The sequence below is a fragment of the Melampsora larici-populina genome, assembly GCF_000204055.1.
Source record: "Melampsora larici-populina 98AG31 unplaced genomic scaffold MELLAscaffold_9, whole genome shotgun sequence".
In the NCBI taxonomy this organism is placed as follows: Eukaryota; Fungi; Basidiomycota; class Pucciniomycetes; order Pucciniales; family Melampsoraceae; genus Melampsora; species Melampsora laricis-populina.
In genome coordinates this window covers 1,426,305-1,441,219 of record NW_006768773.1, presented here as the reverse complement: position 1 = coordinate 1,441,219, position 14,915 = coordinate 1,426,305, and the positions used below count along the sequence as shown (strand labels likewise).

The window sequence follows — 14,915 nt, the reverse complement described above, 5'->3', positions numbered from 1 at the left end:
GGAAGGTCGAGGTGAAGTGTCGTGTAACTTGGAATCAGAGCCTGACAGGGCGAGACTACCATATCTATGGGTTTTGATAGGTCTGGCCCACCAAAATTAGTGCCAGCAAAGCCAGCAAGCCCTGTTTGATCTGACTTGCACTAAAATGCTGATGGGTTTAGGAGGGTTTTGTGGTAAAACCACAATGACAAGATACTATTCTTCTTGTGTGACCTTTAATTTTTTTATAGAATGTACTTGGGATGTACTGGGCTTCTGGAAAAGTTTGAGGAAATGAGCTGTGTTTCAAAGGGCAACGCTTCTCAACCTTGAAAACTTTGCAGCCAAAAATCATCTCATACACTTGAGTAACATCCATTTCCATACTTGTCAATCATGACTATTTATTACTTCATGAGAAAGATAAGTAGGCATGCAAGTTTCTTTTTCTCTTTTATAGTGCTTGTCACATTTGCATTTCACACTGGGTGTATCTTCAGTGTTGTGTTAGGTGCAACATACTTGATTGTCTAGAATAACTGTTCATATGACTCACTAAGAAGCCTGGTCCTACAATCCCAACTTCATTGAGGATCACAAGTCTGGAATCATTGATAACTCTCAAAGTAGACCTGGTTTCAAAAAACCCAGTTGACTTTTTGGCTAGGAGCTGTCAACAAATGTCAACTTGATACACAAAGTTACCACCCAAAAGCAACTGGGTCAACCAGGTCTACTTTGACAGCCACTGGCACTATTACATTACATTGTGAGGGTCAATACATACAAGGTGAGATTGTGGAATATGAGCTGCACTCAGGTTCTGTGGGCCCTCTCTACCAGCATAACAAACCTGTACTAGGCTGATTACCATGCCACAAAAAATGACATCATTTCTTCAAATAATTGCATTCAAATAATCTGTCAAGTCAATGGCATACTGGACTTCCAGCATGGTATACAAAGCTCATGTATAAAGACAGACATACACTTCAAAGATTTTGATGTATCTGGTGTTTTAATGCATACATAGGCGGTTTGGCTGTTTAGCAGCTCTTGCCAAATTTGGGTTGCCAGACCTGTTCTCAGGACCAGGTTGGTGCATTAGGTAGTCACAGGGATGTCTTGGTGTCACTTTTGGGTCTAAAGAGAAGAGATTTGATCAAGTTGAGGTTTTCTGTGAACACATCCACTTGGATCAATCACATGAACAGCAGATCCCAAAACAATTGTCATCCAAGCATTTTTGGTTAAATTGGTCAATCCGAGGCATCTTTGTTGGTAGTGCAGTAGCAGAGAACACTCAATACAATCAATCAGACTCATTCATTTTCAAACATATTTCAACCAAAAATTGGAAATTGGTCAGAAACTAACCACACCAATTCCACATAGCAGCAATGATATTTCAAGTAAAAAAATGGTCAGAATTCTTAGAACATCTATGGAATTTGAAAAACCCATTTCCCTTGCTTGTTCAAATAATGCCAGAAAAAACATGAAATCAACACCTTAAAAATCATCTTGATATTTCTCCAAGATAGATCCAACCAAATCTCCCTTACATGATTCGCCAAAAACCATCTCCTTTCCTTTACACCCACTGGAACCAAACCAATCATCAATTCGATTCACCAAACAATCTCTTAACTTCTCTAACCACAATCTCTTGAGTTTTCCAATCTTCAATCCCATTGACTTCAATGATTTTCTTAGGTTTTTCTAATAACCCTTTAAATTCATTTGGTAAAACATCTTTTTCAAAATCAAATTCATTAAATCCTTTAGAAGCACTGATTCCTTTTTGAACGGCTTCTGAAAATTTCGCTGGATGAGCTGTTGCTAAAACCAATTGAATCATATTCAAAGGACTTCAAGTTTTCCAAAAATAAACCCATCAAGTCAGTTCAATCAAAAAAAAAGTACATCCTTCAAAGAATTAGATTTTGGATTTACTTGACTGATTTTTGGGTTTTAGCAACAAATAATCCAACAGCCGTATGAGGATCCACAATATATCGATCTCCTTCTCTTTCGAAATGTAATCGGATCGTTTCACATGTGTCTTCATCTGATGCTCTACCTGCTACAAAGATTTGTTTTGCGAGTTGTAAGGTTTCAGTGGGGACTACAAACTTTCCATTGGTTTTTAATTCTTGCATCCATTGATTGACTTGTGCTTGACTTTTTCTAATCTTATCTTCTTCTGATCGTTCTGATGTCGTTAACCTGTGTTAGACATAAATTCGAAATAAATGAGATATTAAGAAGATCAGGATCATCAAATGTAAAATAATAATAATTCAAAACTAACGTATCAAGCGCAAGATAAAAGAGTAATCGTTCAAAGTTACTAGAAACTAAAATATCCATCGCCGGACTTAGAGTTTCTTTCACTCCTCCATTCTTGCTGTCATTCCTATCGGAGGTGGCTTGTTTACCATCAGATGCTCCTGCAGCACATTCAGTAGGGTTAGGCCCGCCAGCAGTGTCAACGCTCGGTTGTGTAGAAGCAACATGCGATTTTTCGTAAGCGCCAGTTTCCCAAAACCTAAACAAAAAAAAGCCGACAAAGTTTCTTATTAGATGTGAAGATCAAATCTGATTATCTGAAAAAAAACACTAACCTTGTCAAAATATCATTAGCATTAGTGGCAATCACCAATCCAGGACAGCTTCCATCTTCCGAACCCATAGGTAAACCCATCTTAAAAGCATAAAACCCAGCCAAGATATCTCCAAAGTTACCAGTCGGTACGACATATTGAATTCGATGATTAAGTTTTGCATGTTTTCTAAGTTCAAAATAAGATGAAAAATAATACACAATTTGAGCTAAGATCCTAGCCCAATTAATCGAATTAATGGCTCCTAATTGATACGATTCTTTAAATTCTGCATCACTAAATAAACTTTTAACAATATCCTAAAAAAACAATCCAAAAGTTAAAATCGTTTAGTAAGATTGTTATTTTTTTCGCCTAAGAATGATAGGTTTTCATAGTCAACTCACTTGACAATCATCAAATGTACCCTCCACAGCCAAATTAAAGACATTAGAGTCCAAGACAGTCGTCATTTGAGCTTCTTGAATCGGACTAACTCTACCTTTAGGATGTAAAATGAAGATTGAAACATCCTTTTTACCTCTAAGACCATAGATAGCTGCACTACCAGTATCACCACTTGTAGCACCTACAACCGTGATCCTCTGTTTATGTTGTCGTGTAGAATTCTTACGTGCCAAGAAAAATTCAAACAAGTTTCCCAAGAATTGTAAAGCAACATCCTTGAATGCGAAAGTAGGACCATGCCAAAGTTCAAGAACAGATGTAGTGGGATCGAGAGTTCTGATAGGTGCGATAGAAGGATGTGAAAAGGTTGAATAAGATCGATTGATAAGTTCAGCCAGTTCGTTTCTTGAGATTTCAGTAATCGGTATATAAAGAGAATAAATTTCTAAAGCCAATTCAGTAAATGAAAGAGATTCCCATTGGGTTTGCCAATTTTCAGGTAAAGTGGGAATTGAGGAAGGGATATAAAGACCACCGTTGGGAGCAAGTCCAGCTAAGACTGTCTTTGATGTAAATGAAATGAATTCGGTAAAAAAGACATCGAATCAAAATTCATAGGTGGTCAGTCTATATGTTGCAGAGAAGCTGAAGTTTGGAATGATTGATGTTGAGTTGAAAGAAAGTTTAGGTAAACTTTAGGCAGACCTCTTCAAATGATAAACGTGAATCGCCACCTCGAGTTGAAAAGTAATGCATTGGATGTTGATTTGGTCTGAGAGAAGATAAGCACAAGAATGAGAATGAAGAAAGAAGACAGTTGAGTTGAATGAGAATTTTGAGAAACTTGTCAACTCCGATTGGCTCAAGTTAGGATAGTAGCATACTGGATACACTCTATAAGCATCCTCATCACGTATCACAGCCTCGACATCTGATCACACCCAATATATTTACATCACAAAGAAAGAGAAATACATACTCAGCATCACTCGATCAAATCAAACTTATCATATCTACACTTGAAGTAAACTAATCAAATCAAAGGAAAGGAAAGGAAGAAGAAACAATGGAAGTTCGATTATCAGAAATCAGTAAATTAAATCAAACATCTAAATCATCAGCCTACATTGAACTATTACACACCATCTTAACCAAAAAAGACCATCAAACAATCCATTCATTGAATATCTTCATAGGATCAATAGTACAAGATGCAGTAGGATTATTAGTCACTAAAACAGTCTTGAATGAATTAATCAAACATATCAAAGAAGAATCTGACCGAGAATTCAAACGTCAATTGATTGAAACGATCTTAAATCAAACTGAATTTTGTAATAGAGAAAGTAGATTTGAAGAACAAGTGACTGATCTGAGAGAAGCTTTAGCTGATTTATTAGAAGAAGAAGAAGATTGGTCTGGTGCTGCTAAAGTTTTACAAGGGATCCCATTAACCGGTACAAATAGGTTCATTCAAGGTTTCACTGTTTTCTTTTGATCTCAATTCGAAATTTTAAACTCTTTTTGATCTTTAGACATTAATCCATCTTCTTGATTTTTTTAGGACAGTATCAGATGAATATCGATTAAAGATTTATATACGGATTCTTAGACTTTTACTTGAAGATGATGACGCGACATCAGCTGAAACTTATCTATCTAGAGCTAATTCATACATGAAAGATACAAAAGACGAGGTAAGACCCATCTTCTCTTTACAAAACAAACGTAAAGCACATGGTGAAATTAATGATGAATTGCTAAATGTGAATTTTTTTGACAGCATACGATTTTATCTTTTAAACTTTCACAAGCCAGAATCTTTGATGCCAAACGTAAATTTGAAGAAGCAAGTAAAAAATATCATGAAATCAGTTTTACACCAAACTTAGCAGAAGAAGAAAGAGAACAATGTTTAAGTGCATCATTGATTTGTTCAGTTTTAGCACCAGCCGGTCCTTCAAGATCTTGGTTATTAACCACTTTGTTTCGTGATGAAAGAACCTTAAATTTAAAAGATCATAAGATTTTATCTAAAATGTTCTTAGGTCAAATCATTAGAGCTGATGAATTAGTTGAATTTGAAAAACGACTTCAACCACATCAATTAGCTAGATTACCTTCGAGTAGTTTGATTCATCAAGATGATGATGAAACAGATCAAGATCAAACCATGAAAGATGGATCAGTAAGAGACTTGAAAAGAAGTCCTGAGACCGTCTTTGACAGAGCAGTCATGCAACATAACTTATTATCAGCTTCAAAGATTTATAATCATATCACTCTGAAAGGTCTTGGAAATCTTGTGGGTCTTACTGCTGGCGCTGTAGAATTGATGGCTAGAACTATGATTCAGGAGGGTAGATTGAAGGCTTCGATTGATCAAGTCGAGCGCATGGTCACTTTTCAGCGCGAACGAAAAGTGGATGGGGATGTAGTTGTCAGCAATGTGGCTGCTGCGGGTGGTGGAAAGGCAGGAGCTGAAGGTGCTGATGAGATGTTGGAGATTGTACCTGCTACTATCAGATGGGATGAGGCAGTGAGTGATCCTTTGTTTTATTTGCATCCAATCTAGTTTGTTAAGCAAGCTCTGAGGATTTACTGATCACCTTCAATTACTTCACTTTCATGCGATTTCAGATTCGAGAAACTTCACAAAAAGTCGAAGCAATTTATGAACAAGTCTCTGAGATCTTAGTGTCAAAAGGAATCGCACCCATTGCCGCATGAACTCTTTGTGTTACTTTATTTCTGGCTTAAACAAAAAAGATATGTCATAGGGACATAATCCTTTACCACTTCTCTTCATCTTCTTCTCTGTTGTGGTTTGTCTTCTTTTGTTGACAACTGTAGTAATACTTAAAATATGAACCATATCAATGGATTGACATCCAAGAGTCTCACTGATGCTGTACACACTCAAATATTATCTTATATATTTATGTAGGATTGAAAGTGTAGATAGTGTGGTTTTCAAAGGTGTTTGACCCACACGAATTGCAAAGCCACTGGACAATACCTTTTCTCTGAAAACTTCATCTGATTAAGCGTCATCTCTTGTGGGACCCCTCGAAGTCAAGTGCTGCAAGCCTCTAGAACTCACTGTGGACAGGAAAGACACCTTGACTCGTATCTATGTAGTCATCGCCATGGTACCTATGGAATAAGCTTCATCTAGTATATCTTCATGTAGTATTGCAATCAGGCTCGAAACATTGCACACAAAAACTCATTTGAGAGAACAGAACCACCTGGATTCATAAGCCATGAAACAGAAAAACAAGTCCACCTTGAAGACCAGGCTGAAACAATTTACCAGCTGCCTCGTACCGATTGAAAATTATACATCAAAAGTCACTGGACGTTTACCACATGATAACGCGATGGGTGGTATTGTTGATGACAGCGCATTGAACTGATCCATTTTCAGGGATCTTGATCAACATTCCATCAATACAAACTTCTTGATCAGGGCTTGACTAAGATAACAAAGATTTGAAGAGTAAGATCATCAGCTTCTTTACGATTTTGAAGAAAAAAATCACATCTTGAGATCGAACTAACAGATCTCCATTCCCATCCACCACAACGAAAGTACTCTACTGTAGGTTGACCATCTGGAAGAGTGAGTTGAAGATGATGACCCGAATTTGAAGCTCCTGACATGACTTCTGTGACCTGATGAGCTGATGCGGTTCCTAATTCATCTCCTACCAAATCTTTCATTCGAATATCTCTCTTAGGACGAAGGACTACTATATCAATCGAATGATTAGATTCGTAAGTAAGACTCGAACGCATTGGAGCGATTACAAAATTCGCTTCGAGTCGATCGATCAAGCATGAAGTAAAGTAACTAAATTCTCCTTCCATCAAAGTATCTTGATCTGATTCAGAGATCGTAATGAACTTTTCATCATCAGGCTCGTAACGAAGGATCGAGCTTGATGATCCAGAGTCTGGTGAAGTGATCGGTAGTAGCAGTAAGCTAGCCTTCCAGAGCCTAGTGTTATTACGTTTGAAAGCCTCGAAGAATCGCGAGGAACCTTCGAATTCGGGACTATCACGTAGTTGATCAGCAGTATGAAGAATTGCAGCATGAAGTGCGGTCGAGATAACAACATGGGCTATAGCTTGATGTGTAAGTTGGTGATCACTGTCAAAGACCCTAACATGAGCAAGCTGGAGAGTCTTTGAAACTTGCTCGCTTGGTGGGGCGGTAGTTGAGAAGAGAGCTAGAAGTAAGCTTCTGAGGACGTTTCGCGGTTTATTGAGGTCTGAAGCTGAGGGATGAGCTGAGAAGAAGAGAGCATTGGCGGTCCCAAGAGGTATGATGAGCAGTTCGAAGGATGGTATGATCGGTTTGCCGGTGCTAGGATCATAAGTAGTGATCTGGTTTAGAAAATCGTAAGTTGTTCCGTCACCACCCATGAGGATCACCTTTGGGTGACCTCGATCGATTGGCTTGGCTTGATCGGGCGTAAGACTAAAGATGTCTTGATGAACATTTTTATTTTTGCTGTCGTTGGTCGTTGGTAAGGATGTTTCGTGAACCTTGAAACGAGCGCCAGCAAAAGTGAGAAGAGGTATCACAAGCTGTTCCAACCAAGCCTTTGCTCGTCGCTTTCCAGCTGCTGGATTCCAAATGACGTGCCAATCTACTGACGTTGAAGTATCAAGACTGTCTGCTGAAGGTTGAACGAATGGAATAATCTTTTCGGAGACGATGTTGATTGCATGATGAGAGGGTGGTGCAGTGACTAGCTTTGGAAGAGCTAATCTGACTTCGTTCGGATTGGTATCATTCTTGGTCTCGCACTCCTGGGAAGCTTCTAGCCAACAAAGACCACCGGCAGTAGTACTATTAGTGAGATTGGAAGATGGAAGAACGTAAAAAAGGTAATCTCGTTCGTCTCCCTGATGGTCGCTTCTTGCATCTTTGGCCATTTCAGTCATGATTTGGTATGGGTGTTGGTTATGGCATTTAGGTCAACAACTTCAACAACCCTAAAGCTGAACTCGAAATGTTTCTCACACACTTTTGACAATGCCTTTTTATCTGCTTCACACTCCTCCTTTCCATCACTTGGCTTTCCTTTATTTCCAGCTCCATCGCTTCCTACAAATGTTCATTATTTGTTATCCTAGCTTTTAGCCACCAAGCTAGTCTTTTTCAAAAAGGTTTCTTCCAACCCATCCAGATTTGATTGTATGTAACCAAGTTATGTCCATTTTTTTATATCTTGCTCTTGGGAATCTCAGCAAAGGTTGTGAGACCATGTAATCTTTTCTCATGTCATCCGGTACATGTAGCTTACCAGATGTACTCTCACTGCGGGCTGATTGAGCAAAGTCGCGGTGTCTGGGTCCGCGACTTTCTTCAATTGCGGATCTTGTTTGCCATAGGTTTGCTATAGGTTTGCTAGCTTGCATCAATCTGCCCTCGAGTTGTCCGCATGAGCTGCAGTCCATGTTATGCATGTTTTTCCTTTCAATATCCTCAGACCACTCAAGATCATGTATGAGTCATGAGCTTTATCATGTATATGTTACAAGAGTCTAGACATATGGTCTCTCCATTAGTCCATACTACAGCCTGAGTGGATGACTATGTAGAGGGCAGCTCGAGACAAGCTTGCAAACCTATGGCAAACCCATGGCAAACGAGGTCCGTGATTGAAGGAAGTCGCAGACCCGGACACCACAACTTTGCTCAATCCGGTTTCACACTTAATGATTCCCGCGGTGTCTGATGTTGACTAATCTCAACATGGATTATCATACAGCCATTCCGATATTGCTTGTCGCTCCGTTTTGAAAAAGAAAAAGTTGAAACCTAAGTTTTTACTCGATAAAACTTCAAACTCAGCTGTAATTCAAGGCAATACAGCCAAACTTCAGGTTTTAACCGGTTAAAACTTAGGTTTCGAGCTCACAAACTTTTTCTTTTCAAAAGGGTGCAACAAGCAATATCGGAATGGCTGTATGTCATTTGCAATGTAAAGTTGTCCCTGGTGTGTAGTCAAAGGCTCAGATAGATCCAAACTTGAGATTTGACTTGTTTGGAGAGAAAATATTATGTACATAGATTTTTTCAGCCCATGGTAGACTCACAACTTGGCTTAATGATAAGAAAAACAATCATAGATAACAAAGATCCATACACCTTTTGTTACAAGAGTATCCTCTATGTAGTATCACCTGTTTGACACAAAGGTCCAGATATTTACAAACAACCCCAGCCATCATGTAGGCTCCAAACCGACTTTGGGGTGATCACATCCTTAGTTGTAGTGCAAATAATCCCAGCTTCTTCTTCAGAGGTGAAATCACCAACCAGTGCTTGAGTTTGATGCACATGGCTTTTGATCACTTCAAAGGCTTTCTTCATCAGATTGAAATCGGGACTATATGGTGCAAGCACTGCAAACATTATTCAACTTCCTCAAGTGGGCAGGAAAAAATGATTGGGAATATGATTTATCATAAAATGATCTATCACTCCACACCTGAGCCATGATACCCACACTACATATGTGTAGCAGGCTCAGTGAATAGGTGGTTATCATGTACATACAGTTCTACTCAGTTATCTGCTCATCAGTGATAAGACGAAAGAGGATGGAACGTAAACAAGTGAACTAGTTGTCAGTGAAAGGTCTACCAAAACAAATAAGAATTGTGACAATTGCATGAAATGAAGATAGAGTTCTAACCTAGTGAACTAGTTGTCAGTGAAAGGTCTACCAAAACAAATAAGAATTGTGATGTGACAATAGAGAAACAACAAGTTTGTAGGAAAAACAAATGCAATTTATATGAAACATGTTTTGCATGGCGTTACAATTATGACTGGAAGAAAATTAGTGAAACACCATGTTACATCCTTCCCTAGCATTCCAACCAGCCTAAACCAAAAATGGGTGAGATCAGGTTAGATGCCAAGCCATCTATATATGATGCCTAGTTCAGCTCAGCCGTAACAATCAGGATAAGTTATTCATAAGTAATACATGCTGTAACTTTTTCAGATTGACAAAAGCATTCAAAAGATTGACTACATACACTGACCCAACTTTTTGGTGTAAATTTAATCTCATGAACTTAACCGCATGTAACACCCTTTTGGTTACCAAGAAATTGCCTGAACAATATTTCCGGAGCAGCTACAGAATTATATGTACAGTCATTCCAGTTTTGCTTGTCCATTCCCATTTTTTATTTTTTATTTTCTCATCAATACAGGCCAATACAGGCCATTTTATAAGCATACATAGCCTTCAATCGTGATTGAAGTGTATCCAATTGACAGGGGCTGTCCACCAATCACAATCGGTGCTGCCGACTCATCAGCACCAATCCACCGCCTCCAAACCCATCCATGGATCACTTGAATCGTCCAATCCCTTCTCTCTACCTCACCATATCCTTTGAGAATTGAGGATATCTCTCAAGCTTTCATTACATGATCTTACCCTCTTGGTCTTGACTGTAATATCCTGGCTTTGACTCAAGTAAGCTCCTTGAATGCCTTTCTCATAATGATATCAATCCTCTGATTTCTGAATATCTTCCTTATCTTTCCCGCGGGTTCAATATCCTGTTCCGTTCATCAGATACCTTCAATTTCATCAAATCGATTTCTTATCTTATTCCTGATTCAAAGTATGTGTGTCCTTTGACTCAACTCGTGTTGACCTGCTAAACACCGACTGATTGAAATGATTCACTTCTTTTGACTCCCTATTCAAACCGAACCCAGTACAGTCATGTGTTTTTGGTGGTATATTTGTGTACAGTAGATTTCATAAAGGTTGAAATTGAGAAGTTTTCAAAATCAACAGATGGTCCGTGCGCCTGGCAGTAAAGTTGTGACAGGTGTCAAACTTACCTGCCAGATCAAACAAAATACATAGAAATAATTCTTGATTGTTCAACAAAAAACATTCTCAACATCATCATGGTGCAGTTGGTGACAGTGCGGTGTGTAAGGGCCCGTTCGGCTGAAACCGAAAAGTAGCTTTTGGCCAAAAGCTACACCAAAACCAAAAAGTACTTTTGGCCAAAAGTACTTTTCAGTTTTGGTCAAAAACACCGGCGTTCGGTAAAGGTCGTTTGATCAAAACCAAAAAGTACTTTTAGCCAAAAGTTGGTCCGATTTCAAAAGCAGCCTCAAGGCTGCTTTTGAGACCAAAAGCAACTTTTGCCCCATCACCGCTATCCATCAACCTCACCCACCACCCACTCGAACTTCACCAAATTCAAAACTTTGCCAATCAAACACCCTTCACCCACTCAACACCCCTTTCTGCCATCCACCGTTCCTTTTATCATCAATTCTCTTGTTTTTCACTTCAATTCAATTCGATCAACTTACACTACAAGAAAGATAATATTTTCTGGGCAGAAAATTAAATTATTGATACACAAAAATATTGAGAGGCCAGGAGGAGAGCAAAAAATGAATAAAAATATGCATCTTGTTCCCTGCATTCAGAACTTCACTCTGCATATTTTTCCGTATTTTTACAGTCCACATTGATAAGTGTACTAACAATAAACCTTCACAATCATCCAATTACAACCTGTAACAAGCACTGAAATTTGGCTCATTAGTGTTTAGAGAAACTTTTGATTTCTGAAAATACTCATAACTTTTTCAATTCCGGTCCAAAACGCTCAATTTTGGGTGCATTAGTAAGCTGGAATTGTCCTCCAAATAGTTCATAATAGGACCACACAGCGTGCTGGTCTGCTAAAAAAGATATCATCTTTTTTATACGTTTGTACATACAGATCCATAGAATGATTGTCATACTAGCTACATAGTTCTTGATCGTATGAAAGTTTGAGAGGAAGAGTTCAGCTTTCTAATGCACTTAAAATCTAGTGTTTTGAGGCAGATTTGACAAAGTTATAGGTGTTTTCAGAAATCAAAAGTTTCTCTAAACACTAATGAGCCAAATTTCAGTGCTTGTTACAGGTTGTAATTGGATGATTATGAAGGTTTATTGTTAGTACACTTATCAATACGGACTGTAAAAATATGGAAAAATATGGAGAGTGAAGCTCTCACCGCAGGGAACAAGATGCATATTTTAATTTATTTTTTGCCCTTCTCCTGGCCTCTCAATATTTTTGTGTATCAATAATTTAATTTTCTGCCCAGAAAATATTATATTTTGTGTAGTGTTATGAACGATTCAATTCAATTAATCAACTTATCAGAACTTATTTCAATCTTCTTATTCTCAACTTATTTCAATTTAATTCATGTCAAGAATCAATTTCATTCAATTCGATTATTGATCTAATTCAATTTGATTTTAAACTTGTTTTATTTGCAATCGTTATGGGTACCGCCGCCACACCCAGTAAAAAACCACGACAGCAAGCTCCTAGAGCTGCCCGACCTGTAGTAGGTGAAAACCTTTCACCTACTTCACCTACTACCTTAGAACCAATCACCCCAATCTCATCGACTAATCCAAACCCGCCAACTGCTCCACCAATCACCAAGACGCCAAAAAAATCGAATCTCAAGGCTGAATGGGATGATGAAGATGATTCAATTATGATTGAAGTACTCACTGATGAACGTCAACCTGGCAACGCACCAATCGGACCTGAGAAAACTACCAGCGCTCATGGTTTCAAGTCTGCTGTTTGGACTAAGGTTGTGGAGGCACTCGCCGGAAGTGAGGAAAAAAAAAATAAAACTACTGGTTTAGTTCAAGTCAGTGCAGCCAAAACCATCAAGGCATGCAAGGATCACTGGTATGTTGTAAGTTGGTATTTCTTTCTCATCTTCGTTTTTTGGATTGATATTGATATCATTTATCTTTTACAGTTGTCTCAACGATACAGCCTTTACAAGTATCTGAATGGATTGAGTGGTGCTGGGTGGAAGGATGGATGTATAGATCTAGATGATCAGACCTGGGCACCTATTGTTGAAAAAGATGTATGTAAAAATTTTCTCTTTCTCCTTTCCACAAATTCTATTTCCTTTTATATACTAATTTGTTTCTTTCTTTCAGACTAAAAGGGCAAAGGACCTCCTCCGATGCCGAGGACGACCATTTCCCTTGTTTGATTCAATTGGTACCCTACTCGAGGGTCACAAAGATACAGGCAAGTATGTCACAGGTGGGATCGTCAAAACCGACCTAGATTTCAGCCCAACTATCACCAAACCAAACCTAGCTTCAACTTCCAGCAGCCCAAACATCGAAAGAACTCGTCCAGCTTCCCCTTTTGCTGACCAAGCCAATGATCCTTTTGATCATGGATTTTCTTCTCCTCCACCTGAATCTCATCCTTCTGACGCATCTGAATCAATGGATGTTGCTTTCAAGCCTAAGGACGACTCGGACTCAGATGAACCTCCAGCGGCAAAGCGACACCGCAAGTCTAAGGCAGCTTTAACTGCTCGTGCTCCGGTTAAATCAAAGAAACGCTCTGGTATCCAAATACTCGATGGAATGTCATCTGATATGAAGGATTTTGGCTCCAATATTCAATCCTCCTTTGCCTCAACTTCAGCATCGATTGACACTGCAGCTCAAAAGATCCAAGATGAAAAACCCTCGACCCATGCTTCAGCTGTTTCCTTAATTTACAAGTCATCACTTGAAAATACTCAACGCTATGTTGCCTTAGATTTGTTTGCTGAAAAGCCTCTTATTGCTGAGACTTATGTCAATACACCAGCTCGTGAGCGTGATGGTTGGCTCCAATACATCCTCAACAAAAAAAGTAAGTAGATTCATTTTGTATCATTTATTCAATGCACACTTACTAATTGTAACTATTCTTTTCTTTATCCATCATCTACCTTCAAGATTAATCTTAAAATATACAAGTTTTTGTTAACAACTTCAATTAAAATTATAGTGACTGTCTGATCTTAAGTAAAAAATCATTAAACCTTTACATAAAATTTTTGTTCTGATCTTAAATAAAAAATATTAAACCTTCATATAACAATTCAGTGACTGTACAATCTCAAATAAAAAAAATTAAACCTTTATATACAATATCATTAAATACATTTGTAAATATACATGCTGATACAAATGTAATAGTGACTGGCTCTTTTTTTAGTGATTGAAATGTTAAAAAATGACTTGATATGGCAAAATAGCTTGAGCAAGTTTTTACGTTTTGATTGCGTAGACGAGCGAGGAGCGTTTCGGCTCAAGTTGGGATGAGGTGGATGAATGTGGTGGTTGATGTGATCAAAGGTTTTTAAGATGGTTTGTTCGATTGTCAATTTTTGATTTGAAAAGTCGTGTCAAACCATCTTTACCGAACAGTTGAATGGTGTTCAAAAGGTCAACGATGATCAAAATGATCTTTCGTTGACCTTTTTGGTCAACTGTTTGGTAAATGCAAAAAGCCAAAAACCAGCTTTTCATTTTGCCCCTTGCAAACGGGGCAAAATGAAAAGTCGCTTTTGTGTAACGACTTTTGGGAAAAACAGCCAAACGGGCCCTAACACTTTGAGGTTATGGTGCTAATCTCTGGTCTTTGGTTCAAGCCTGAATTTTGGTATTTTTGCCATTCTTTTTGTACGTTTATTTTGATGTTTGTCTGATGTGATGAAACAAAACAGTTAGCATAGTAACACTTGGTGTTGCAATGTTTTTTGTCTCCATTAAAATTGTTAGTGATCTTGACAAAAAAAAATCTGCAAAGTGTGAATAAAAAGGGAGCCAGGGACTTGACCACACAATCTCAACCTTGCAATGGGCAAGGTGTGTTGCTCTACCGCTACACTACCAGAGGATGAAAAGAATAGGGGGCTCAAAGTCATTGGTCGTCAGTTTATGATCTCACCATATGTATTTTGTTTGATCTGGCAGGTAAGTTTGACACCTGTCACAACTTTACTGCCAGGCGCACGGACCATCTGTTGAT

General features: G+C 38.4%; 3 protein-coding genes across 3 annotated transcripts; 1 reads left to right on the top strand and 2 right to left on the bottom strand.

The window, feature by feature from the left end:
• Positions 1-1,265: 1,265 nt before the first annotated feature.
• Positions 1,266-3,770, bottom strand: MELLADRAFT_42682 (uncharacterized protein; the record flags this gene model as incomplete). Its single annotated transcript, XM_007407445.1, has 6 exons — positions 1,266-1,850; positions 1,936-2,208; positions 2,294-2,389; positions 2,601-2,905; positions 2,993-3,556; positions 3,699-3,770. The coding sequence occupies 6 exons, from the start codon at positions 3,747-3,749 to the stop codon at positions 1,601-1,603; spliced, it is 1,539 nt and encodes a 512-aa protein (XP_007407507.1).
• A 289-nt stretch (positions 3,771-4,059) lies between these two features.
• On the top strand, positions 4,060-5,568 carry MELLADRAFT_34524 (uncharacterized protein; the record flags this gene model as incomplete). Its single annotated transcript, XM_007407532.1, has 4 exons — positions 4,060-4,460; positions 4,558-4,690; positions 4,777-5,122; positions 5,189-5,568. The coding sequence occupies 4 exons, from the start codon at positions 4,060-4,062 to the stop codon at positions 5,566-5,568; spliced, it is 1,260 nt and encodes a 419-aa protein (XP_007407594.1).
• A 596-nt stretch (positions 5,569-6,164) lies between these two features.
• On the bottom strand, positions 6,165-7,949 carry MELLADRAFT_115838 (uncharacterized protein; the record flags this gene model as incomplete). The annotated part of the gene is made up of 2 exons (XM_007407444.1): positions 6,165-6,472; positions 6,558-7,949. 2 exons carry the CDS (start codon positions 7,947-7,949, stop codon positions 6,359-6,361), a joined length of 1,506 nt encoding a protein of 501 aa, XP_007407506.1.
• Between the last annotated feature and the right edge of the window lie 6,966 nt (positions 7,950-14,915).